This window comes from Phoca vitulina, unplaced genomic scaffold, assembly GCF_004348235.1.
Source record: "Phoca vitulina isolate PV1807 unplaced genomic scaffold, GSC_HSeal_1.0 scaffold2, whole genome shotgun sequence".
In the NCBI taxonomy this organism is placed as follows: Eukaryota; Metazoa; Chordata; class Mammalia; order Carnivora; family Phocidae; genus Phoca; species Phoca vitulina.
This window is the reverse complement of record NW_022589705.1, coordinates 60,246,087-60,273,973: the sequence shown is the minus strand read 5'-3', so window position 1 is coordinate 60,273,973 and position 27,887 is coordinate 60,246,087. Positions and strand designations below refer to the sequence as shown.

Here is a 27,887-nt window from a genome sequence, read left to right as displayed (position 1 = left end):
GTCAAAAAAAAGAGCTGAACTATCTCAGGACAGCTCTCTTGTCAACTCAGCGTCGAGGGCAGCTGTTTTGGGACAGGCTCTCTATAGAGTGACAGGCCAGGAGCTGGGTTGAGCCAGAGTCTGTAAATCTCAGAAAGCAAGCCTATAACCTTGTAAGAGCCAGGTAGTAGAGTTTGTTATTTCCCTTTTGCTGGGCCTAAGCCTTTAGTAAAGCCAGGCTTGATGTTCCAGTTTCATGTCAGCTGAGCCATGGGGGATCCAGGCAAGGGTCTTGTGTCCACATTTGGACTAATGTGTTAAAAGATGATGGCAATGGCAAGTTGGATGAAATTCTAAAGGGAAGGTGAATCTCTAGGGTCAAGAGTCGGGGACCTAAAATCTAGCTGCCCTTCCCATGTGGGAAATTTCCCTCTAACACCAGCCTCCGGTGATCTGCATTTGGGTAAGGAAGATGACATTCTCCTTACCTATGGGAGGGAGATAACCTCTCCAGATCTCTTTCCTCTCCCTATTCTGAGAAATAAGAGTTCCAAGGACTCAGAACATAAAGTGAGCAACAACCTGGCAGCATGGCAATGCAGGACACATGGCAACTTAGCAAACAACCCCCTCTTATAGATAACAGGAGGAACTTTGGAAGGAAAACAGGGACAGTACTTAGCATGAATTCCAACCCCTGCCTCTAGAATGACTGTGCTCAAGGATTAGAGAACAAGAAGGCCTGACATGATTTCAACCTTCCTTCACCTGTTTGTGCTGATGCTATTCTCTCTGCCTGGAACATGCTTTTTGCATTCTTCTGCTGGCTAGGTCTCATTCTTCAGGATTCAGTCCAGTCACTGTGTCTTCTAGCAAGCCTGCCGTACTCTCCATATTGGGCTATACTCCCCACCCTTGCTTCCATAGCTTGAAATGTCCTCGTATCTGTTCATAGAGACAAATTTTTATCCTTCTAGGTCCAGTTAAAGCTTACTATTGATGAAACCTTTTAGACTTGATCACCTAATGGCATTCCCTCTCCTCTGAATTCTTATAGGAAGAGTAGCATTAGCACAGTGGGAAAAAACTTAAGTTCTGGACTGAAATTCCGGCTCTGCCACTTAATTTTGAGACCACAGGCAAGTGACTACCTCCATGAGCTTCAGTTCTTCAATTTCCCGTGGTTCATTTAGCTCCAAACAGCATTGTAAGCAGCTAGGGAAGGGGCTCAGTCTCATCTTTCTCCTGTATTTTACACAGGTTCTAGCCAAAAGCTAGTCATGCTGGAGATGCTCAGCTAACACACAGCATCGAGTCTCCTCTCATAGACCTTGAATGTGGTTCATCCTAGTTAAATTTAGCAGCAATTCTCCCACTCTCTCAACATAACCATACCTTGTTCGGCACTGATGTAGAAATACTTGTAGCTGGGGTTTCCATTCTCATTGATGATTTCAGGATGCACCTTGCCACTGGGATCTATTGTAGACAAAATGGCACAAGGATTGCAATAATGATAACAGAGAGGTATTTCAAATTCTTTATAGTACATTAGGCCCTCTAGAAAATAAGACCTGCCCATCTTTGCAGCCCATTATCTCACCACTCTACCCCTTGTGTTTTATGCTGTAATCACAGTGAATTCCTTGCAGCTCCCTGAACTCAAGTCCCCCATGCCTTGGCATATGCTGTTTTCGCTTCCTGGCATGTTCCCTTTCTTCTTGATGATGGTGGGATCCTACATTTCTATTTGTCTCCCCCACAGAATCCAGTGGAATGCTGAGCAAAGATTAGATTGTCATTAAACTTAACATCTTTTATAAATTGTTTGTGGAAAGACATCTGTCTGGTTATAGTATTCCGCTGCCTCAGCTGCACTATGAGGTCAAGGGTAGGAATTGTGGCTTATCTCTGTCCCTGCAGTGCCTAGCACAGTGCTTGACATATGACTGACACACAAATGAATAATGGATGATCAGTATTCTGTCACTGCTCACAAAAACAGTTAGTTAATGGAAAAAATTTTCCTTCAGACTTGAAGTTCTGGCATTCAGAACTCCCCCACACTTTCTTGAAACTGGCTTTTGTTCGTTTTTGTTTTTAACCACCCTCGTATAGCTTCACTAGAGTCAGTGCCTTGACTCCCTTATCTCTTTATCACATCACAGATCCCCAGATTAAGATTTCACCTTACCCAGGAAAAGGATTCGCGGAATATAACCCCCATCAGGGCTGAAATCTTCATCTTTGGGCTCCTCTTCATCCTATTAAGTATAAACGTTAAGTCAGATCACGTCCCTTCTCTCTTCAAAACCTTTCAGTGGCGGGGTGCCTGGGTGGCGCTGTCTTGGTTTCAGCTCAGGTTGTGATCTAGGGGTTGTAAGACTGAGCCCTGAGTCAGGCCCCATGCTCAGTGCAGTCTGCTTAAGACTCTCTCTCCCTCTGCCCCTTCACCCCGCTCTGTCTCTCTCTCTCTCTCAAATAAATAAATAAATCTTAAAAACAAAAACAAAAAACCTTTCAGGGGCTTCCCCTCTCACTCAGGGTAAAACCTCAAGTCCCAAGTGGCCTAAGAGGCCCTACATAATCTGCCACCTGGGCACTTCTCTGACTCTATGTCCTACCCCTTGTTCAGTCTTCTTCAATGATGCTGACCTGCTTGCTGTTGCTGTCCTTAAACAAGCCAGGCATGCACCTTACTCAGGCCTTTGCACTTGCTCTTACCCTCTGCCAGGACTTACTTCCTCCATTATCCACATGGCTTACTCCCTTTTTTGTTTCAAATCTTTGCTCAGATGTCACCTTCTTTTCTTTTTTTTTTTTTTTTAAAGATTTTATTTATTTGACAGGGAGAGACACAGCGAGAGAGGGAACACAAACAGGGGGAGTGGGAGAGGGAGAAGCAGGCTGTCCGCGGAGCAGGGAGCCTGATGTGGGGCTCGATCCCAGGACCCTGGGATCATGACCTGTGCTGAAGGCAGACACTTAACAACTGAGCCACCCAGGCGCCCCAGTCACCTTCTTTTCTAACCATCTATTTAAAATTGCAAAGTATCCCCTCCACCCTTCATTTTTAGCCATAGCAGTTACCACCATCTGACATATTTTGTTTAACTGATTTGTCTGTCTCCCCATATTCATTTTCCCATATGTAATTCCAATAGGGCGGGGAATTTTATCTGTTTTTCCATCGCTGATTCCCAATACCCACATCCTTGACTTGCACACAGTATTTCTTGAATCAATGAGTTAATGAGACTGACATTTTAGCCATAATTATGGAGTTATAGTCCTCCCAGGAGATATGACCACACAGTTAGCTTTCTTTTGAAGAAATGTCTAAATTTGGAGAATGCTCAGTTAAGACATTTCTGTTTCCCTTGAGTGGTGATTCTAACTCAGAAAGTGATGAGAAGTTCTTATGCATAAGAAATCAACAGTAATTTTGTCATTTTTGGTGTGGATCTCATTTCAGGAGTTAAATGGAATTTCTTCAAACTGTAATATAATTTTGCCTTGAGTGCGGTGTGTCAGCATTCAGGCTATCCACTAGTTATATAAGCAATCCTTTACAAACCCTTAGCTGCCTCAACATTCCCCGTTAGTGTCCTCAAAAGATTTCCAGTCCTATGTTTAAGTAAATATTATCTTTACAGAAACTTAGGGCTAGAAGTTTCATCATAAAGCATCCAAGCATCCCTTATTTGAAGAGTACACCCTAAAAGGCAGCAGAGCTAGGTCACAGTACCTATTCTTATCACTTATTAGGCTCTCTGATCTTGACTAAATCACCTAATTCCTTCGGTCCCAAGATGTTCTTTCTGTAAAATGGAGATATAGTCCCAGTGGCCGAAAAATCCCTTCTAAGATCTGATATTCTGACTTGAGATTAAAAGACCTATAATCTATGTGAAGTACATAAAGGATATCTAATGAAGAAACAGGAAGATTGTATATACAAGCCCAGCACAGAGAAGGGGCTCAACTGCATCACATTTTGCAGGGATCTGTGTCCTGCATGTGTTTTTATACCTTTAGTTCATCCATACAATGATGTAAAACATGTCATAATCATGGACTAAAATTGAGGGGACCTTAAAATGTAGTCATCTTATCCAATTTCTACTCTTCTTCCTCTGGCAAGTGGAGGCTGGATGGCTTTCTACAGCTGACACACAAGGCTTAGTATTAGAGGGTCAAGAGGAAAACACTTGTATACGAGAAGCCAGCTCTGCTGAATATGATTTTACACCATTAATGATGATAATTTCAAAACAGCAAAGACTAAAATCATAGCAGAAAGGAGAAACTCTCAAAGTCTTACCTCAAGATTCACCATAACAAAATTATGGGAAAGTTCTGAAATTTCTGTAGATTCAGCAAATTTGGGCTTTAAAGCTAGGAGGGGAAAAAGATTTTAGAATAGATGAAAACATCACTGTCATATCCAAACCCTAATTTGCTGAGTTGATTCAGAGAAATGAAACTTTTTTTTTTTTTTAACTCCTAAGAACCAGAAATCAGGACACCTGAATTCTGGTCGTGCTTCTGCGACTTACTCACACAGGTATATCACTGGAATGACTGACTTCATTTCTCTGGCTTTTATCCCATTTATAAAATATGGATAATGGCATACAAATGAAAAAAAATTATTTCTATTTGCTTTTTATAGCCACATTTCAGTAACTTCTATTGAAGTAATAGACAGAGACAACAGAGTAACATCACAACATGTATATATATAAGTATGCTATTTACACTAATTTTATACTCCTTTTCCAACTAGGATTCTGCTGAATGTAGCATACCCAACAAAAGAAAAAAACCTGACTGGGAAGTAGCAAGGGGGCACAGCAGAAAGAATATATGCCATAAATAACCTTGGGTTCTAATTTGGTTCCCACCTCCTCCAGGAAGACTTCCCTAATCACTTCTCATGTCTCTGTATATTTCAGTTTCCTATATTTACTGTCCATATGACTACTGTATCACTTAACCCTATACTCTCCCTAACCCTATCTCAATTGCTTCACCCTCTAATCCCTTGCATAGGTAACTGCAAACTTCTTGAGAGCAGGGAATCTATGTCATATATTTCTTTGGTATTCCTTAAAGCTATCAGCAGTGCTGCGACAAAGTCTGTGCTAATATTTTTTAAGTGTTAATATTTAAGAACACATTGGAGGTTTGATTATTTGCACTTACCTTTGCAAGCTCCACACCAGGACTTGTGGATAATCACCATCAGAGGCAAGCCACTTAAAGAGAAAACGAAGAAATTACAATCTAGTAATTCCACTTCTTTTAAGTCTATCCTAATAAAATGACCACCTTATAAAGACAAAGGTTAATGTATAAAGATGTTCTAGACTAAGAAAATTTTTAGGTGACCTAAATATTAAATATAGATTATTGTAATACAATTATTGGTAAGTTCTGACATTCCTGTAAATTCTGCAAATTCGGGTTTTAAAGCTGGGGAGAAAAGACTAGAAGAGAAGAAAGCATCAAATTACAGTACTTCTAAATGTTATGGTTATATAACCATTGAAAATGTTAATAAAACTTTTCATTGGTATGTCAAATTAAAAACTAGAATAGGGGTGCTTGGCTGGCTCAGTCAGTAAACATGTGACTCCTGATCTTGGAGTCATGAGTTCAAGACCCACGTAGGGCAGAGAGCTTACTTTAAAATAAATTTAAAGAACAAACATAGGGGTGCCTGGGTGGCTCAGTCAGTTAAGCATCTGCCTTCCGCTTAGGTCATGATCTCAGGTCCTGGGATACAGCCCTTCGTTGTGTTCAGCAGGGAGTCTGTTTCTCCCTCCTCTGCCCCTCTCCCTGTTCATGTTCTCTAATAAATAAATAAAATCTTTAAAAATAAACAAATAAATCTTCACAACAATCCTAAGGTATATACTATTAATGTTCTCATAAAAGAAAGGAGAAAACGTAGACTAAGACCCTAAGAGATTAAATATTTGACCACATAAAACCTAGGCTCTGCCACTTACTAGCTAATTCATTAATTCTGACTCCAAAACCAATGTTCTTTCTGACCATTATTGTCTACTTCAATTTAGGATGCAATCCACAACCAATAATCAACTAACTTTGAATCAGAGAATAGAGGTTGGAAAAAGCCTTAAAGGTTGCCTCGTCCAAGCCTCCATTTCACCCAGGAATTCTAATATGTCATATATCATCTAATATATCATATGTAATTATAACACATCCAATATATCTAGTATAACAAAAGGTGGTCCAGATTGCCTGATGAGCAAGAAACACATCACCAACCAAGGCAGCCCATCCTTTTAATAGCTCTATGCATTTACAGAGCAGTTAAGAATACCTTGCTCCCTCCTCTCCCAAGCAAACTCCTATTTATCCTTCTAGAGCAGAGATCAGCAAACTATAGCCTGTAGACCTGATCCAGCCCACTGCCTGCTTCTGTAGAGCTCTAAGATACAAATGTGTTTTTTTCATTCCTAAAAGGAAATGAAAGACACATACCAAAACATAATAGCTGTTATCCCTAAATAATGGGATTGTGGATTTAACTATACTTTTTCTGTATTTTCCAATTTTTCTATAATCAAATGTAATTTTTATAATTAGGGAGGAAAAAACTTTTTTTAAATGATGAGCAACATAATCCACCTGAACCAGTCTTGGCCAGATGAAGCTCTTAAGCTCTCAAGGCTCAAATGCCAACTTGTAGGAGAGTCCTATGTAAGCAGCCATTGGCTTTCTCCATCATCCAACCCCGGTATCATCACACCACCATACACTGTATAAGATGATCACTGCATTTAATACATTGCACTCTATTACTTACCTGTCTCCCTACAACAGACTTGGGAGTTTCATTTTTAAATGGTTGAAAAACCAATCTAAAAAATAGTACCTTGTGATATTAAAATTCAATATAATTCACCTTTCAGTGTAGTTTTATTGAAACACACTCATACTCAGTTGTATACTTATTGTATATGGCTGTTTTTATGATACAATGTGCTACAGTTAATAAGCTGCAACAGAGACCTTATGGCCTACAAAGCCTAAAATATTTACTATTTGACCCTTTGATGACCCATGTTCTAGAGTGACAGTTCAAATGTTAACCCCTCTAGGAAGCCTTCTCAAAACTACCTTCTCTCAACAGTTAGTCCTTTTCTCCTCTGGGGTTCCAAAGCATTCTGTCATCATTCTGCAACTGCCAACTCTTTTCATCCCATAATCATGTTTACTCGTCTGTACTTTTCACCAAACTATTACTTTCTCAAGGGCAAAGACTGTATCTAATTCATCTCTGAAAATCACAAATGCTGGCAAGTTAGGTACCCACCATTTGTTTAATGAAATCAATGGAAGAATGAAAAGAAGCTTAAAGTGATATCTTCCTTGAAATACAGAATGAAGCACTACAGTTATAGAAGTTGTCGGAACTACTTTAGGTTAGACCAAATATCTAGTCTCTTACTAAGCACTATTAAAGTACTATTTTGGTCAAAGGCATAATAGCGATACTCGTGTATCTAAACATTACATTATGTAAATTACATGAATAACATTAAGTTACATTAAGTGAAAAAGATTCCAGCAGACTTTCTTCTTCTAAAAGATTTTATTAGATGAAATAATCTAGTAATGTCTTTCACTTCCACTAAAACCAAAGCTTCCCAAGGACAGAAACCAGTGGATTTATCTGCGACCCCTGGCCCCAGGATAGACTAACAAAAAGTAGGCACAGTACTCAAAAAATCGTTTGTGGTATGAACAAAGGGACAGTGCAGATGCAGAACTGGGCCATCTTCAGTTCTTGTTCCTAATTGTTTTAAAACAATTCATCCAATCTGCTCTCCCACAATTCAGATGGGGGAGATCAACAGTGTGTGATACCCCAAGTAGAACCCAATCTAAACAAACCATGTCCACCTGAGCACTGTCCCCTGGATAAATTTGCCAAGATCCTCCAAGCCAGTTCTCCATTTTTTTCCAGTCTCAATTTATGCTGTAAACTCAAGGCCTGGTATAAAGGAAAGCGTGAGTAAATCAGTCACAACAGCTCTAGTACCACACACCAAAATGCTCTGCAGACCCTGAGATTACCCTATCAAGAAAAACAGAGAGCAGTGGAGGTTAGATGGGGAGCCATGTCTCCCCCCGACCCCCCCCCCCCCCCCCCCCCCCCCCCCATCCACTCCCTCTGGTTAGTGCAGGCTCTGGCTCAGATACTGCAGAAACATGTTGGCCAGCTGAGGCAGGTTTTCATTGTTGGGATGCATTTTGGTGTAGGAAATAAACTGGCGACGGAGGCGACTCAGTTCTGCCATGGTCAAAGGCCGGGTAAACTGCAGGTGCTCCGTGGTGCCAGGAAGCTTAAGCAAGTCTCCAGGGACCGCGCTCTTCTGCGCTTCCATCAGTCCCGCCAACACCTGGCTCGTGACCTGATCCAACTGGTGCAGAAAGCTGCCAGACGCAAGGGGCTGGGACTGTGTAGACTGATGGGGTGGGGGAGCCTGGTTCTCAAACAAGGCAGCCCGTATTTCTGCTAGGGGCAACGGCTCTTCCAGGCCCACCAAGGTGAACAGGGGCCGATCCCAGCGGTTCCGAGAGTCGGGAGTCTCAAAGCGCAGCATTAGGGCTTCCATAAGTTCTGGAGGATAAAAGGCACTAGACACACGCTTTGCAGATTTATCTGGAGTCACAAGAGCTGGAAGATCTGGCACCTTGGTTTCCTCCTGCTCCAGTTCCTTAGGTACGTCGGACTGGGTTCTTCCACTTACTACAAAGTCCACTGTTTGGGGTTCCCTGAGGACACTACTGCCAGCCGCCAGAGGTCTCCCTCTTTCCTCAGTGCGCGGCTTCCAACTCACACTGAGGTTCTGGCCTCGGTTGTCTGCCGCACCCGCCTCCCGAGGTCCCCCGCTCAGACCACCCGGCCGTATGCAATATACCAAGCAGAGCGGGGTGCGCGCCGCCCGCGCAAGGCAGTAGAGCTCGTAGCGGAATCCCTTGATGTAGTTAAGCGAGTCGAGAATGACCACATCGTGGCGACTCAAGCGCCGCTCCACCGCGGCTCGCAGAGCCCCGCGCAACGCCTTCTCACGGGCCGAATCGCGGTACACGGTCGCGTCCTCCGTGCCTAGCACCGCCGCGTCATCCACCACGTACACCGCCCGGCCCTCGGCCGCTAGCGCCCCACGGAGCTCCTCCGCGCGCCGGCTCTTGCCGCTGTACGGCAGCCCGCAAAACACGACGAGCGGCATCCTTACAGGGCGCGGCCATGTGCATCCGCGTAGCGTCAACTTCCGGGGTGTCGACGTCACGGACGCAAACCGGAAAGGCAAACTGCACTTCCTGTCCTCTTGACTCTTAAAGGACCTACTGTTGCTATGGAAACACGAGTTCTACTCCAACTAAATCTAGGACCTGTTGTCTCAGAAAGGTGATGGAAACTAGAATGACATCAGTTATTTATGTCAAATAGGCATCAAAAGAATGTGATCTCCCTGTGGCCAAAGACTATGCCCAACCATTTATAATGGGGCCTTAATGAGCATTAAACATTGCAAAAACAATCAGCACTATATTTAGCATACAGAAAGACCATTCATAAATGCTAGTTCCCCTTCATACCTTACACCCAGTGATTCTCAGTAACTGTTTACTCAATAGCCATTTCAATCAGTAAACGTCTCCACGACTGGGAATTCTTAAATGAACATCAGTTCCCCCGTAGGAGGTTAAGGGTCTGAATGGGAAAAATCAAGTACCTACAAGCTGAGTAAGATAATACTATAATGGATAGAGTAGGTTGGGATGTAAAAGTAGAGGAGAAAAACAAACTGCCCCCCAAAATCACTAAGACTTTATCTAGGAATAGGAACTTGAAAACTAACAAATTTTTCTCCTGGGTAAGGTTGCCTGGTAAAATACAGGATGCCTAGTTAAATTTGAACTTCAGATAAGCAACAAAAAAATGTTTTTAATATGTCTCCCATATTGAATAGGACATATTTAAAATTACTTCTTGTTTACCTGAAATTCAAATTTAACTGGGCATCCTTATTTTTGTTAAATCTGGCAACCCTATTCTACAGAATGTGTGAGACTCAAAGCCATGAAGCTGTAGGATCCGTTCTAGCAAAAACAAGCACAATATAGTTGGCCCTTGAAAAACATGGGTTTGGATTGCACAGGTACACTTGTAATGCAGCTTTTTTTTTTTTACAGCACAGTACAATAAATGTATTTTCTTTTCCTTATGATTTTCTTAACATTTTCTTTTCTCTACCATACTTTGTTGTAAGAATATAGTATGTAATATATATAACATACAAAATATGTGTTAATTGACTGTTTATGTTATCGGTTGGCTACCAGTCAACAGATTACTGGTAGTTAAGTTTTTGGGGACTCAAAAGTTATATGCAGATTTTGACTAAGCGGGTGGTCAGCACCCCTAACCCCCCAGCATTGTTCAGAAGTCAACTGTAATTTTGTAGTTGCAGAAGTGTGTTTCTGTGCAAGTATGTGTGTATAAAAAGTAGATGCACATATATTGGGTCTTTGTGTCTCTCCAATACAGTACAGTAGAGAATATTCAAGTATTGGCTCTGTCACTTACTGTGTAATCTATTGACAAGTTATTTAATCATCGTGTGTCTCAATTTCCTCTCTCATAAAATAATAACAACAGTTCTTATTTCACAGGCTGAACCAACCTCATAGGTTATAAGGATTAAATAAATTAATGCATGTAAAGCACTTAGATCAGTGCTTTAGCCTTCCCTCCCCTGCTCTGCCTTTTCTTCCTCCTTTATCAGTTATTTGCATCAGTGCATACACTAAAACTAATTGAAAGTTAAGACTGTTCAACTTGAGGGGCGCCTGGGTGGCTCAGTCGTTGGGCGTCTGCCTTCGGCTTGGGTCGTGGTCCCAGGGTCCTGGGATCGAGCCCCGTGTTAGGCTCCCTGCTCCGCGGGAAGCCTGCTTCTCCCTCTCCCACTCCCCCTGCTTGTGTTCCCTCTCTCGCTGTCTCTCTCTCTGTCAAATAAATAAATAAAATCTTAAAAAAAAAAAAAGAAAGACTATTCAACTTGAGACTGTTAGGCAGTATGGTTTACTGGCTGAGTGCAGGCTCTGAAGCCAGAATGCCTGGGGGTTTGAATCTTGGCTCCACCACTTACTAGCTGTGTGATCTGAAGCAAGTTACTTAACTGCTCTGTGTCTTAGTTTTCTCATCTCTAAAATGAAGGTAACAGCAGTACCCACCTCAAAAGAGCTGTTGTGAGAATTAAATGAGTTAATTCACATAATTCAGTGTCTGGTGCATAATAAGCATTTAGTAGTAGTAGGAATAGTATTGTTATCATCAGGCAACTACTCAGTTCTGGCTCTGTTTTGGCATATCCCTTCACCTGAAATTAATGTTAAGGTGATGACTGGAAAATGTTTCACCAGCATAAATAACCTATTGAATGTATTTTTCTTAAAAGTAATTTCTAGGCCAACATGGGGTTGAACTCTCGACACTGAGATCAAGAGTTGTATGCTCTACCTGACTGAGCCAGCCAGGTGCCCCTTCCACCATAAATAAACCAAAACCATATCTTGTACCTGGCAGCTGCTTCCTTCTTCCCATCTTCTAGTGTCCTCCAATGAATGTGATCTCCAAAACCTGGAAGGAAAGAGCCTTATAAACATTTACCCGTGAACAAAGGGCAAAGACCCAAAAAAGAAACATGGCATGGTCACAAGATACGCATAAAAAAGCTTTTGTCTGTCAAAAGCATGGTGTTCAAGTCCCAGCTGCACCACTTTCTAGGTGTATGGTACCATGAACAATCCCACCTCAAGCCTCAGTTTTCTTTCATCCTATAAGATAGAGATAACACCACCTAATTCATAGTTTTTAAGGACATTAAATAATGGCTGTGAATTGCTTTGTAAACTAACACTGAGTATGCAAATAATACTATAAGAATGAATGAGAATTTTCCATACAGTAAACATAAAGTAGGTCATACAAATCATTACTAGTTGGAGACAATACAGCAACATAGGTTTAGGGTCAGAAATACATGGGTATGTGACTCTACTTCCTATGAAATGTGTGAATGTAGTAAATTCTCTAAGTCCAGATAATAATATCTACCTTCAAGCATTGGTGTAAATTAAATGAGATAATGTATTTTAAGCTACTCTTATTATTCCCCTCACTTCTGCCAGAGTGATCTTTTAAAATCACATCTCTGCTGGGTAAAAACTTTTCAGAGGCTTCCCAATTACCTAAAAAGAAAGGTCAAAATCTGGTAGCAGGATTTACAAAGTCTTTCAGAATATGACATCTGCCCATCTCCTCAGGCTCACTTTCCAGGCTTTTTCTAAAATCCTATATACAAAACTACTTTCATTTCCTTAAACTGGCTGCCTCTTTGGTCTTTTCTTCCACCCTCACTTCCTATTCATTCCTAGAGGGCATCTTTACTTCTGGTAAATCTTCCCTGACTCCCGGGGCGTCTGGGTGGCTCGGTTAAGCATCCAGCTTCAGCTCAGGTCATGATCCCAGGTCTTGGGATTGAGCCCAGCATCAGGCTCTCTGCTCAGCCCGGAGTCAGCTTCTCCCTCTGACCCTCCCCCTGCTCACAGGAGCGTGCGTGTGCATGCTCTCTCTCTCTCCCTCTTAAATAAATAAATAAAATATTAAAAAAGAAATCTTCTCTGACTCCCAAAGCACCACCTTCTTGCCCCATCACAGCACTTCCCAGGCTGAACTGTAAATGTTTATGTGCCTGTCTCCCTCACTCTAAAGGGCTGAGATCTTCCCTAAGGGCTGAGACCATATCTCTTTTATTCCTTCCAGTTTCCCCAGCATTGAGCACTACACATGGCCATAGTAAGTGCTCCATTATATTTATTGAGTAAATGAATCTTATTTAGGTCATATCATGTAAATGACTTAATTTTATATCTGGAAAATGTTGAGTGATCATAATAATGCTGTCATTTATTGGTCACCTTATATGTTCTCATGTTAAATACATGTTATCTCACTTAAATTTGGCCTGAACAATAACTCTTTCTTTTTTTTTTTTTAATTTGTCAGAGAGAGAGAGAGAGACAGAGAGAGAGTAAGCACAAGCAGGGGGAGCGGCAGGCAGAGGGAAAAGCAGGCTCCCTGCTGAGCAAGGAGCCCAATGCGGACTCGATCCCAGGACCCTGGGATCATGACCTGAGCGGAAGGCAGACGCTTAACTGACTGAGCCACCCAGGCGTCCCACAATAACCCTTTGTATATTCCCCTATACTGTTTTCTCATCAGTAAAACAGGTATAATAATATCTACATCTCATAAGATTGTTACTGAATATTACGTAAGAAACACTATATATGGGGCACCTGGGTGGCTCAGATGGTTAAGTGTCTGCCTTCAGCTAGGGTCATGATCTCCAGGTCCTGGGATCAAGCCCGCATCTGGCTCCCTGCTCAGCGGGGAGCCTGCTTCCCTTCTCTCTCTGCCTCTCCCCCTGCTTGTACTCTCTGTCTCTCTCTCTCTCTCAAATGAATAAATAAAATCTTAAAAAAAAATGCTGTATATATTGTCTTAGCACACTGCTCAGCATTTTATAAATGATCAGTACATAGCAGCTTTGTTATTCTTTACGGCTTGAGACTTCCTGAGGCTCAGAGAAGTCACACAACCTGTACCAGGTCCCATAGCTGGTAAATGCCCACGCTGGGATTTAAACTTCAATTTTATGACTTCTCAGTTATTATACTATCTTTCAGGCCTTTCTTTCCTTGAAATAAATTCAAATTTCCATCATTGTTACTGCAGGGGAATAAAGAGATCATCCAGATTAGCAAAGGGAGGCAGTGTCCAAACTAATCATCATCACTTTTCATTCCCAACAGCAGTGAGTTGCTAGCCAAGAGAAAATGTGTCATTTGCCTAGGGCCCAAAGTCCAATCCTGATGAGTCAGTGATTAAGTGAGAGTGAAACTGGGAGAACTGGAAGGTGCCTAATGTGACTGATCATTCTACCTGTCAATACCTAAACTCAGGAAACTGAATCCTGCTTTGGTGGGATGCCCAACTAGACAGTCTGGAGGGATATCCACCTACAAAACAATAAAATCCCAGATAAAATGGACTTGCAAAATGTACTCACTGGGTTCACAGTGATAAACACAAACACAAAATAAACTGAAACCAGATGAGGAATAGTGAGCAACAAGCAAAAGGGAAGACTGACCTCAAAGAAATATCCATTACAATAGAGCAAAATGGAGGAGATAAATCTGAGACTCATATTAAACCAACTCAAAAAAGACTAAAGTGGTAATACCCTTAGGTTTCCAGATGAATCAAATGCCAAACCTTTCTAGAGGAAAGTACTCCCCTCTTTAGGGCTCCAGAATAGCCAAAGATGAACAATAATTATGAGTTCACAATCCTAGATCCCCAAATATGTACGAAAACAAGCCACCACAAGCAAGAATGAGCAGAAGCAACAAATAGATTTAGACCCTAAGGACTTCAGATATTAGAATGATCAGCCATAGGATACAAAATAACTATGTATGAATATTTGAAGAAATAACACAGGGGATCACAAAAATGGGAATGCAACACAGGAAATAAACAGGCAAATCTATAAAGGCACCAAATAGACCTTTTAGAAATTAAACATACAGGAGTGCCTGGCTGGTTCAGTCGGTAGAGCATCTGACCCTTGGTCTCGGGGTTGTGAGTTCAAGCTCCACATTGGGCATGGAGCCTACATAAAAAAATTTGTTGGGGCTCCTGGGTGGCTCAGTCGGTTAAGTGTCTGACTCTTGATTTCAGCTCAGGTCATGATCTCAGGGTTGTGAGATCAAGCTCCGCGCTGGGTGTAGAGCCTGCCTGGGATTCTCTCTCCCTCCCTCTCCCTCTGCCCCTCCCCACCTCCCTCTCTCTCTCTCTCTGTCTCAAAAAAAAAAAAAAAAATTGTTGAAATACAAAATCAATGGACATTCAGTGATAAAAAGAAATGAGCTATTAAGCCACAAAAAGACACAGAGCAAACTCAAATGCATATTGCTAAGTGAACAATGCCAACCTGAAAAGGCTACATAATATATGATTCCAACTATATGACATTCTGAAAAAGGCAAAAATATGAAGACTGTAAAAAGATCAGTGGTTGCCAGGGGTTCACAAGGGAGGGAGGGATGAGTAGGTGGAACATAGAATTTTTATAGCAGTGAAACTATTCTGTATGATTCTGTAATGGCAGATATATGTTATTATGGACTAAATTGTGTCTACCCCACCGAATTGCTATGTTGAAGTCCTAAACCACAGTAACTCAGAATATGATTGTATCTGGAGACAGGGTCTTTAAAGAGGTAATTAAATTGAAATGAGGTCATTAGTGTAGGCCCTAATCCATTATGACTGGTGTCCTTCTTTTTTTTTTTTTTTAAGATTTTATTTATTTGACAGAGAGAGACACAGTGAGAGAGGGAACACAAGCAGGGGGAGTGGGAGAGGGAGAAGCAGGCTTCCCACAGAGCAGGGAGCCCGACGTGGGGCTCGATCCCAGGACCCCGGGATCATGACCTGAGCCGAAGGCAGACGCTTAACTGACTGAGCCACCCAGGCGCCCCTAGAGTGAGTTTTGGAAAGAAACATTAAGACTTTAGGGGTGCCTGGGTGGCTCAGTCAGTTAAGCCTCTGTCTTTGGCTCAGGTCATGATCTCAGGGTCCTGGAATCGAACCTGTGTGGAGCCCGTGTTGGGCTCCATGCTCAGCAGGGAGTCTGCTTCTCCCTCTGCCCCTCCCACCCCCTGCTTGTGTGAGCACGCTCTCTCTCTCAAATAAATAAATAAAATCTTAAAAAAAAAAAAAGAAACATTAAGAGTTTGGATTTGGATATGTTCATTTTGAGGTGCTTACCAGACACCCAAGTAGAGATGCTGAATAAGCAACTGAATGTCTGAGGCTGAAATTCAAGGGAGAGTTATCAGAATATGGATGTTATTTAAAGCCTGAGACTGAATAAGATCACCAAGAGAGTGAGCGTACATGAAGAAAGAGTCCAAGAGCCCTGGAGCACTCCCAGGTCAGGTTCAAGAAGAACTGACAAAGACAAGAGAAGGAACTGCCAGTGAGATCAGCAGAAAACTAGCAGTGCACGGAGTCCCGGAATCCAAGTGTTTCCAAGACATTTCAAGAAGGAAGGATGATCAACTGACTCCAATGCTCCTATAAAATCAGAAATGACCACAACATTTAACAACTGGAGAACAATGCTGACCTTGAGAAGACCAGTTTCAATTAGAAGAGTGGGATGAAAGTGTTATTTAGAGCAAAATCAAGGTAACCGAGGGGAAGAATTAGAGGAGTACCTACAACTCCTGCACAGAATTTTGCTGTATGAGGGACAATTGCTAGAGGGAGCAGTGAGTTGAGGAAGAGTTTTTAATTCAATATGGAGGAAAGTATAGGGATGTTGAAAGTTGATAGAAATGATATAATAAAGGTAGGACAATTGATGATATAGGACAAGAAGGAATAGTCAAAAATATCCTGAGTAGGTGAAAGGAAATGGGAGTGAGTACCCAAATAGAGGGATTGGCTTTTGCTAGGAGCACAGACAGGGGAGGAAAAATATATGGACACTGGTGTTAGAAGGTGGGTAGATGTAGTGATGACAATTTTTGAAAGTCCTCTTCCAATTGCTTCTGTTTTCTGTTAAATAGGAAGTATGGTCACCAGCTGAGAGCAAAGATTGTACAGGAAGTATTGGGAAATACTTCCCAAGACAAAGGGAAATATGAAATAGTCACCTAGGAGAAAAGAACCAGAGAAACTAAAAGAATAAATAAAGGGCACATTTCAGGAAGAAAATGATTCCAGAAGAAAACCTAGATACAAGGAACAGTGAGCAAATAAACTGGTAAAGATGTAGATAAATCTAAATAATATCTGTGCAAAGAATGCTAATACTCAATTTGTAGTGTTAAAAGAAAAGACAAAACTAAAGCACTGAATACTTGCTTATAAGTAAAGAGGAGGTGACTAAAGTTGAAATTCTTAAGACCCTCTTACCATTGGAGTCTTAAGATATTAATGTTAGATTTTGTAAGTATGCAAGTAAAATTTCAAAAGTAACCACCAAAAGAATAGAACTAGAGTGCCAACTTCCAAACTAATAATGGAGATAAAACAAAAAAGAACAATAAAATACTCAACCCCTAAAGTAAGGGGAGAAAAAAGCACAGAAAAAACAGTAGCAATGCAGACCGGATGAGAGGAATAAGACCAGCTCTGTCAGGGCGCCTGGGTGGCTCAGTCGGTTAAGTGTCCAACTCTTGATTTTGGTTCAGGAAATGATCTCGGGGTCATGTGATGGAGCCCCATCAGGCTGTACACTCAGCGCAAAGTCGACTTGTCCCTCTCCCTCTGCTCCTCCCCCCAGCTCTCTCATGTGCTTTCTCTCGCTCTCTCTCAAATAAATAAATAAATAAATAAATAAATAAATAAATAAATAGGGGTGCCTGGGTGGCTCAGTCATTGGGCATCTGCCTTCAGCTCAGGTCATGATCGCAAGGTCCTGGGATCGAGCCCCATATTGGGCTCCCTGCTCAGCGGGAAGCCTGCTTCTCCCTCTCCCACTCCCCCTGCTTGTGTTCCCTCTCTCTGTGTCTCTCTCTGTCAAATAAATAAAATCTTAATAAATAAATAAATAAATAAATAAATAAATAAATAAAATCTTTTTTAAAAAGACCAGTTCTGGGCGCCTGGGTGGCTCAGTCGTTGGGCGTCTGCCTTCGGCTCAGGTCATGATCCCAGGATCCTGGGATCGAGTCCCACATCGGGCACCCTGCTCAACGGGAGGCCTGCTTCTCCCTCCCCCACTCCCCCTGCTTATGTTCCCTCTCGCTGTGTCTCTCTCTGTCAAATAAATAAATAAAATCTTTAAAAAAAAAAAAAAAAAAAAAAGACCAGTTCTATCAATAATCACCATAAAAATGAGTGGACTAAACTTGTCAGTTAAAGTTAAAAGAAATTGTCAGATTTTAGGTTTTTTTTAAAAAAAACTACCCCTATAACATTTAGAAGAGTATCTAAAACAAGGACTTGAAAAAGTTCAAAGTAAGTTGATTAAAACTATATATTGGGCAAATGTCACCCAAAAGAAAGTCAGAGAAGCTAGATTAATATCAGGTAAAATTAAATTTCTCCATAAACCTGAGCTACTAAGAAGCCAGCTGACAGGGGTGCCTGGGTGGCTCAGTGGTTAAGCGTCTGCCTTCGGCTCAGGTCATGATCTTCGAGTCCCAGGATTGAGGCCCGCATCAGGCTCCCTGCTTGGCAGGAAGCCTGCTTCTCCCTCTCCCACCTTCCCTCTCTCGCTGTCTCTCTCTCTGTCAAATAAATAAATAAAATCTTAAAAAAAAAAAAAAAAAAAAAAGAAGCTAGCTGACAGAGCTAAAAGTCATAGGGGGTTATTATTAAGAAAGACCCTGTTCAAGCACCATTCAATAGAACTTTCTGCAATGATGAAAATATTCTATATCTACACTGTTCAAGATGGTAGCTACTAGCCACAAGTGGCTATTGAATACCTGAAATGTGGCTGATGCAACTGAAGAGATGAATTTACAATTTTAATTAATTTAAAACTTAAAGGTATGTGCTATGGTGAGCGCTGTGAATTGTGTAAGACTGTTGAATCACAGACCTGTACCTCTGAAACAAATAATACATTATATGTTAAAAAGAAGAAGAAGAAGAAGAAGAAGATAGCAGGAAGAATGACGGGGGGGAAATTGGAGGGGGAGACAAACCATGAGAGACTATGGACCCTGAGAAACAAACTGAGGGTTCTAGAGGGGAGGGGGGTAGGGGGATGGGTTAGCCCGGTGATGGGTATTAAAGAGGGCATGTACTGTATGGAGCACTGGGTGTTATATGCAAACAATCAATCATGGAACATTACATCAAAAACTAATGATGTAATGTATGGTGATTAACATAACGTAATAAAAAAATAAATTAAAAAAAAAAAAACAAAAAAACTTAAAGGTGACATGAGGCCAGTGCTACTGTATTAGGATAGCACAAACTTAGAGATTAGTGCAATCCTCTCATATTAGGAAGACCTAGAAAAAAGAAGAGGCTACCCAAAACCACAAAGTAAGCCACAACCAGAATTTAGGTCTCCTGATTCCTAATTAACATGTTTTCTCAGTGCTCCAACATGTGCATAACTGTCCTACTGCATTATCCCTAAGAATAAGCCTAGAGGTATAGTTTGAAACAATTCACCTGGCAAGGGCAGTGCAGTTCCGTCAGGGGAAAAGACACCTGAAAATCAGCACAACAGGCCCCTCCCCCAGAAAATCAGCGAGAACATCCAGTTAGGACCAAGTTTACCAATCACACAGAACTGCAAAACTCCAGCACTAAGGGAAAATAGTATATAGAATTCATGTTTTTTTTCCCATGATTCTTTGGTCTTTTAATTTTTTTGTTCTCTTTCCTTTTTCGACCAATATCTTATTTTATCAACCTTTAAAAAAATCTTTGTTAATTTTCATTTTTACAGTTATTCTATCCTCTCATTGTATTTCATTTTATTTTTGTATATATAGAAGTTTTCCTTTCTTTACAATTTTGGGATGTAGTTTCTTCCAACAAACAGACCAAAATACACTCAAGATACAGTGTATTGCTCTGTTCTGTTCACCTGTCTGTTTATATTCCTTCTTTCGTCTTTTAATTTTCATTTTTACAGTTACATTCTATCCTTTCATTATATTTAATTTTATGTTTATACATATGTAAGTTTTTCTTTCTTCAATTTTGGGATCTAGTTTTCTAACAAACAGACCAAAATACATACAGGATCTAGTGTATTGCTCTGTTCTGTTCACCTGTCTGATTATATTCTCTCTTTTTTTTTTTTCATTTTGGGTCTCTTCTGATTTGTTTAGTGTATATTTCTCTAGGGTCATTGTTGCCATTTTAGTATTTTGTTCTCTTGTTCATCTATTCTCTGGACAGAATGACAAGGTGGAAAAACTTACCTCAAAAAAGAGAACAAGAGGCAGTACTGACTGCCAGGGACCTAATCAGTGTGGACATTAGTAAGATGTCGGAACTAGAGGTCAGAATGACGATTATAAAGATACTAGCTGGGCTTGAAAAAAGCTTAGAAGACACTAGAGAATCCTTTTCAGGAGAAATAAAAACTAAAATCAAATCAAGTCAAAATCAAAAAGGCTTTTAATGAGATACAATTAAAAATGAAAGCTCTAATTGCTAGGATATATGAGGCAGAAGAGAGAATTAGTGATATAGAAGACAAAATGATGGAAAATAAAGAAGCTGAGAGAAAGAGAGATAAACAACTACCTGATCACAAGGACAGAATTCGCGAGATAAGTGATACCATAAAGCTAAACAATATTAGAATAATTGGGATCCTAGAAGAAGAGGAAAGACAGAGGGGGGCAGAAGGTATACTTGAGCAAATTATAACAGAGAACTTCCCTCATCTGGGGAAGGAAACCAGGCATTCAAGTCCAGGAGGCACAGAGAACCCCCTCAAAATCAATAAAAATAGGTCAACACCCTGACATATAATAGTGAAATTTGCAAATCTCAGAGACAAAGAGAAAATCCTGAAAGCAGCTCGGGACAAGAGGTCCCACAAGGGTAGAAACATTCAACTGGCAGTAGACCATCCACAGAGACCTAGCAGGCCAGAAAGGATTGGCATGATATATTCAGGGTGCTAAATGAGAAAATATGCAGCCAAGAATACTTTATCCGTAAGGATGTCATTCAAAATAGAAGGAGAGGTAAAAAACTTCCAGGACAAACAGAAATTAACAGAATCTGTGATCACTAAACCAGCCCTGCAAGAAATAGTAAAAGGGATCCTTTAAGTAAAGAAAGAGCCCAAAAGTAACATAGACCAGAAAGGAACAGGGACAATACACAGAAACAGTGACTTTACAGGTAATACAATGGCACTAAATTCATATCTTTCAATAGTTACTCTGAATGTAAAATGGGCTAAATGCCCCAATCAAAAGACACAGGGTATCAGATTGGATAAAAAAGCAGGACCCATTGATATGCTGTATGCAAGAGACTCATTTTAGACCCATAGATACGTCCAGATTTAAAGTGAGGGGGTGGAAAACCATTTATTATGCTAATGGACCTCAAAAGAAAGCTGGGGTAGCAATCCTCATATCAGACAAACTAGATTTTAAACCAAAAACTGTAATAGGAGATGTAGAGGGCACTATATCATACTTAAAGGGTCTATCCAACAAGAAGATCTAACAATTTTAAATATTTATGCCCTCAACATGGGAGCAGCCAATCATATAAACCAATTAATTACCAAAGTAAAGAAACACATTGATAATAATACATTAATAGTAGGGTGCTTCAACACCCCACTCACAGCAATGGACAAATCATCTAAGCAGAAGATCAACAAGGAAACAAGGGCTTTGAATGATACACTGGACCAGATGGACTTCACAGATGTATTCAGAACATTCCATCCTAAAACAACAGAATACTCATTCTTCTCAAGTGCACATGAAACTTTCTCCAGAATAGATCACATCCTGGGTCACAAACCATGTCTCAACCGATACCAAAAGACTGATATTATTCCCTGCATATTTTCAGACCATAATGCTTTGAAACTTGAACTCAACCACAAGAGGAAATTTGGAAGGAACTCAAACACTTGGAGGTTAAAGAGCATCCTGCTAAAAGAATGAATGGCTCAACCAGGAAATTAAAGAATTTTAAAAATTCATGGAAACTAATGAGAATGAAAATGCATTGGTTCAAAACCTCTGGGATACAGCAAAGGTGGTGCTAAGAGGGAAGTACATTGCAATACAAGCCTCTCTCAAAAAATTATAAAAATCCCAGATACACAAGCTAACTTTACACCTGAAGGACCTGGAGAAGAACAGCAAATAAAGCCTAAACCCAGCAGGAGAAGAGAAATAATAAATATTAGAGCAGAAATCAATGAAATAGAAACCAAAAGAACAGTAGAACAGATTAACAAAACTAGGAGCTGGTTCTTTGAAAGAATTAATAAGGTCGATAAACCCCTGGCCAAACTTAGAAAAAGAAAAGAGAAAGGACCCAAATAAATAAAATCATGAATGAAAGAGGAGAGATCACAACCAACACCAAAGAAATACAATCAATTAGAAGAACATATTATGAGCAACTATATGCCAACAAATTAGGCAATCTGAAAGAAATGTAAACTACAAAGTGAACCAGGAAGAAAGAGAAAACCTGAACAGACCCATAACCAGCAAGAAAATTGAAGCAGTAATCAAAAATCTCCCAACAAACAAGAGTCCAGAGCCAGATGGCTTCCTAAGGGAATTCTACCAAACATTTAAAGAAGGGGGCGCCTGGGTGGCTCAGTCGTTGGGCATCTGCCTTCGGCTCAGGTCGTGATCCCAGGGTTCTGAGATTGAGCCCCGCATTGGGCTCCCTGCTCCATGGGAAGCCTGCTTCTCCCTCTCCCGCTCGCCCTGCTTGTGTTCCCTCTCTCGCTGTGTCTCTCTCTGTCAAATAAATAAATAAAATCTTAAAAAAAAATTTAAAGAAGAATTAATACCTATTCTTCTGAAGCTGTTTCAAAAAACAGAAATGGAAGGAAAACTTCCAAACTCTATGAGGCCAGCATTACCGTGATCCCAAAACCAGACAAAGACCCCACCAAAAAGGAGAATTACAGACCAATATCCCTGATGAACAGGGATACAAAAATTCTCACCAAGATACCAGCTAATAGGATCCAATGGTACATTTTCTTTAAAGATTTTATTTATTTATTTGACAGAGAGAGAAAGAGAGAGAGCATAAGCAGGGGGAGCGGGAGAGGAAGAAGCAGGCTCCCCTCTGAGCAGGGAGCCCGATGCGGGGCTCGATCCCAGGACCCTGGGATCATGACCTGAGCCAAAGGCAGACACTTAACCACCTAAGCCACCCAGGCACCCTAGGATCCAACAGTACATTAAAAGGATTATTCACCACGGCCAAATGGGATTTATTCATGGGCTGCAAGGGTGGTTTAACTTCCGCAAATCAATCAATGTGATACACGACATAAATAAAATAAAGGACAAGAACCATATGATCCTCTCAATAGATGCAGAAAAAGCATTTGATAAAGTACAGCATGCTTTCTTAATTAAAACTCTTCACAGAGTAGGGATAGAGGGAACATACCTCAATATCATAAAAGCCATATATGAAAAGCCCACAGTGAATATCATTCTCAATGGGGAAAAACTGAGAACTTTTCCCCTAAGGTCAGGAACATGGCAGGGATGTCCACTCTCATCACAGTTGTTCAACATAGTACTAGAAGTCCTACCCTCAGCACTCAGAAACAAAGAAATAAAAGGCATCTGAATTGGCAAAGAAGCCAAACTCTCACTCTTTGTAGATGACATGATACTCTGTGGAAAACCCAAAAGACTCCACCCCAAAATTGCTAGAACTCATACACGAATTCAGCAAAGTGGCAGGATACAAAATCAATGCACAGAAATCAGTTGCATTTCTATACACTAACAATGAGACAGAAGAAAGAGAAATTAAGAAATTGACCCCATTTACAATGGCACCAAAAACCATAAGACACCTAGGAATAAACCTAACCAAAGAGGCAAAGGATCTGTACTCAGAAAACTAGAGAACACTCATGAAAGAAATGGAGGAAGACACAAAGAAATGTTAAAATGTTCCATGTTCATGGATTGGAAGAACAAATATTGTGAAAATGTCTATGCTACCTAGAGCAATCTACACATTCAATGCAATCCCTATCAAAATACCATCAACTTTTTCCACAGAGCTGGAACAAATAATCCTAAAATTTGTAGGAACCAGAAAAGACCCCAAATAGCCAAAGGAATGTTGAAAAAGAAAACCAAAGCTGGTGGCATTACACTTTCCAGACTTCAAGCTCTATTACAAAGCTGTCATCATCAAGACAGTATGGTACTGGCACAAAAACAGACACATAGATCAGTGGAACAGAATAGAGAACCCAGAAACGGACCCTCAACTCTGTGGCCAACTAATCTTCGACAAAGCAGGAAAGAATATTCAATGGAAAAAAGACAGTCTCGGGGCACCTGGGAGGCTCAGTCAGTTAAGCAGCTGCCTTCGGCTCAGGTCATGATCCTGGGGTCCTGGGATCGAGCCCTGCATCGGGCTCCCTGCTCAGTGGAGAGCCTGCTTCTCCCTCTCCCTCTGCCTGCCACTCTGCCTACTTGTGCTCTCTCTCTATCTCTGTCAAGTAAATAAATAAAATCTTTAAAAAAAAAAAAAGAAAAAAGTCTCTTCAACAAATGATATTGGGAAAACTGGACAGCCACATGCAGAAGAATGAAACTGGACCATTTCCTTATACCATACACAAAAATAGACTCAAAATGGATGAAAGACCTAAATGTGAGACAGCAATCCATCAAAATCCTCGAAGACAACACAGGCAGCAACTTCTTTGACCTTGGCCGCAGCAACTTCCTGCTAGACACGTCTCCATAGGCAAGGGAAGCAAGGGCAAAAATGAACTAATGGGACTTCATCAAGATAAAAAGCTTTTGCACAGCAAAGGAAACAGTCAATAAACCAAAAGACAACCAACAGAATGGGAGAAGATATTTGCAAATGACATATCAGATAAAGGGCTAGTATCCAAAATCTATAAAGAATTTATCAAACTAAACACCCAAAGAACAAATAATCCCATCAAGAAATGGGCAGAAGACATGAACAGACATTTCTCCAAAGAAGACATCCAAATGGCCAACAGACACATGAAAAAGTGCTCAACAACCCTCGGCATCAGGGAAATACAAATCAAATACAAATCAAAACCACAATGAGATACCACCTCACACCGGTCAGAATGGCTAAAATTAACAACTCAGGAAACCAGATGTTGGCAATGCAGAGAAAGGGGAACCCTCTTACACTGTTGGTGGGAATGCAAGCTGGTGCAGCCACTCTGAAAAACAGTATGGAGGTTCCTCAAAAATTAAAAAAATAGAGCTACCCTACGACCCAGCAATTGCACTACTGGGTATTTACAGTATATAGTGGTATATACTATACATATATATACTGGGTATATACAAATATAGTGATCCGAAGGGGCACATGCACCCCAATGTTTATAGCAGCAATGTCCACAATAGGCAAATTATGGAAAGAGCCCAGATGTCCATCGATAGATGAATGGATAAAGAAGATGTGGTGTGTACACACACACACACACACACACACACACACACACACACACAAATACTACTCAGCCATCAAAAAGAATGAAATCTTGCCATTTGCAATGACGTGGATGGAACTAGAGGGCATTATGCTAAGCAAAATAAATCAATCAGAGAAAGACAATTATCATATGATCTCATTCATATGTGGAATTTTTTTTTTTTTTTTTTTTAAAGATTTTATTTATTTGACAGAGAGAGACACAACGAGAGAGGGAACACAAGCAGGGGGGAGTGGGAGAAGCAGGCTCCCTGCTGAGCAGGGAGCCCGATGCGGGGCTCGATCCCAGGACCCCGGGATCATGACCTGAGCCGAAGGCAGACGCTTAATGACTGAGCCACCCAGGCACCCTCATATGTGGAATTTAAGAAAAAAAAACAGAGGATCATGGGGAAGAGAAGAAAAAATAAAACAAGATGAGAGGGAGACAAACCATAAGACTCTTAATCATAGGAAACAAACTGAGGGTTGCTGGTTGGGAGAGGGGGGAGGGGGGTGGGGTAACTGGGTGATAGACATTAAGGAAGGCACGTGATGTAATGAGCACTGTGTATTATATAAGACTGATGAATCACTGACCTCTACCTCTGAAACTAATAATACATTATATGTTAATTAATTGGATTTAAATAAAAATAATTTTTTTAAAAAGTACACTGGATTTTTCATAATAGTAGTAATCACCACATCATTTTTTGAATGCTTACTTTGTGATAATCACCATAATGCAATGATAACAACAATAATATTAATAATGACTAACACTCATATGGCATTCATTATAAGCCAGGTACTGTTTTCCATGCTTTTACATGTGTTAACTTATCTTCACATAAATTTATGAGGTAGAAACTCTAATTATCCCCATTTTATTTTTTTTTAGTATTTTATTTATTTATTTATTTGACAGAGAGAGAGAGAGCGTGAGCACAAGCGTCGGGGGGGGGGGTGGAGAGGGAGAAGCAGGCTCCCCGCTGAGCAAGGAGCCCGATGCAGGGCTCCATCCCAGGACCCTGGGATCATGACCTGAGCTGAAGGCAGATGCTTAACCATCTGACCCACCCAGGTGCCCTAATTATCCCCATTTTACAGATATGGAAGCTAAAGTTAAAGAGCTTGCCCAGGGGCGCCCTGGTGGCTCAGTCGTTAAGCGTCTGCCTTCGGCTCAGGTCATGATCCCGGGGTCCTGGGATCGAGCCCCACATCGGGCTCCCTGCTCCGTGGAGCAAGGAGCCTGCTTCTCCGTCTCCCACTCCCCCTGCTTGTGTTCCCTCTCTCGCTGTGTCTCTCTCTGTCAAATAAATAAATAAAATCTTTAAACAGCTTGCCCAAGGTTACACTGGCATTAAATGGCAAAGCTAGGATTAGAACCTAGGTGGTAAAGTTCTAGAGTCTGTACTTTAACCACACACTACTATACTGCCTCTCTAGCAAAGGTTAAGTGAACAAATGAATGAATATGGCCTCACCAAAGCAGAATGAAACACTCAGATCTGAGGGTGCCTGGGTAGCTCAGTCGTTGGGCGTCTGCCTTCGGCCCAAGTCATGATCCCAGGGTCCTGAGATCGAGTCCCACATCGGGCTCCCTGCTCACAGGGAGCCTGCTCCTCCCTCTTCCTCTGCCTGCCGCTCCCCCTGCTTGTGCTCTCTCTCACTATCTCTCTGTGTCAAATAAATAAAATCTTTAAAAAAAAAAAATCACCTACTTACCTGACACCACCCATGCATGCACACATGCCAACGTGGAACATCGGAAGACAGTCCAATTTCCTAGTGTCACATGTACAGCCACTTAATTTACGCCACTATCTGCAAAGTGAGCTGAAGCCTCCCACATCCAGTTGCTCTTTCCCTAAAACATTAATTTTAGAAGGGGGGAGGGGAAGGGACCGTTTCTAAACACAGAATTTACATCAGAATTCCCAAGCCCTTCATCTTAAAATTGTTTTCACGAATGTAAGTGAAAGACATCAGAAAAGTATTAGCCACCCCCTCCCAGGCTGACGAAACAAAAGGTCAAGTGTCAGAGCTGGTGGCCAAGCCTCTAAAACAAGCAACACTGTACCTGAGAGGTAGAATAACACAGTGGCTAAGAAAGGAGAGTCCAACTGCCGTGGAACTGACCTGGGTTGGAAGCCTAGTTCCATCCTCTGACTATTTTCACAAATGCAAAATATGACTAACAAAATGATCTATCCCATAGGGTTATTGTGAATATGCAGTGTGGAAGGTAAATACTTCGTATGTGTCAGTGCCAAATTTTTATTCCAGAGACTTGACAAAGTCATCCATCTCTGTTTCAGGCTGGAGAGCACATGAACCGTCCCCACTAACAGCTTTCTCATTTCTCCTGTGAAGTCTTCAAAGGAGTTTCTGCACTCAGAGGCAGGAATGGTGTACTGGTTAAAAGCATAGCCTCTAGGATTTGTATACCAGAGAGTCCATTTACTAGCTGTGTGACTCCCTTGCCCCATTTTAGGTTCTTCTTCTGTAAAATGAGGATGATGAGAAAAAGTATTACCCTTACTTTTAGAGGGTT

At 41.1% G+C, this 27,887-nt stretch overlaps 2 protein-coding genes across 2 annotated transcripts in view; both read right to left on the bottom strand.

Moving 5' to 3' along the window:
* The window catches only part of TXNDC12 (thioredoxin domain containing 12), a 32,678-nt gene that overhangs the window by 1,400 nt on the left and 3,391 nt on the right, over positions 1–27,887 (bottom strand). The window contains exons 2-6 of the mRNA XM_032429084.1: positions 11,611–11,671; positions 5,188–5,240; positions 4,304–4,377; positions 2,174–2,243; positions 1,375–1,458 (exon numbers count right to left, since the gene is read on the bottom strand). Coding sequence (XP_032284975.1) covers positions 1,375–1,458; positions 2,174–2,243; positions 4,304–4,377; positions 5,188–5,240; positions 11,611–11,671 — 342 coding nt within the window. The remainder of the gene's footprint in view (positions 1–1,374; positions 1,459–2,173; positions 2,244–4,303; positions 4,378–5,187; positions 5,241–11,610; positions 11,672–27,887) is intronic.
* On the bottom strand, positions 8,171–9,363 carry KTI12 (KTI12 chromatin associated homolog). Its single transcript, XM_032429073.1, has one exon. It carries the CDS (start codon positions 9,255–9,257, stop codon positions 8,199–8,201), a length of 1,059 nt encoding a protein of 352 aa, XP_032284964.1. The 5' UTR covers positions 9,258–9,363; the 3' UTR covers positions 8,171–8,198.

Coding starts and splice junctions, on each gene's coding strand:
- KTI12 (XM_032429073.1), bottom strand. CDS start 9,257: ATGCCGCTCGTCGTGTTTTGCGGGCTGCCGTACAGCGGCAAGAGCCGG.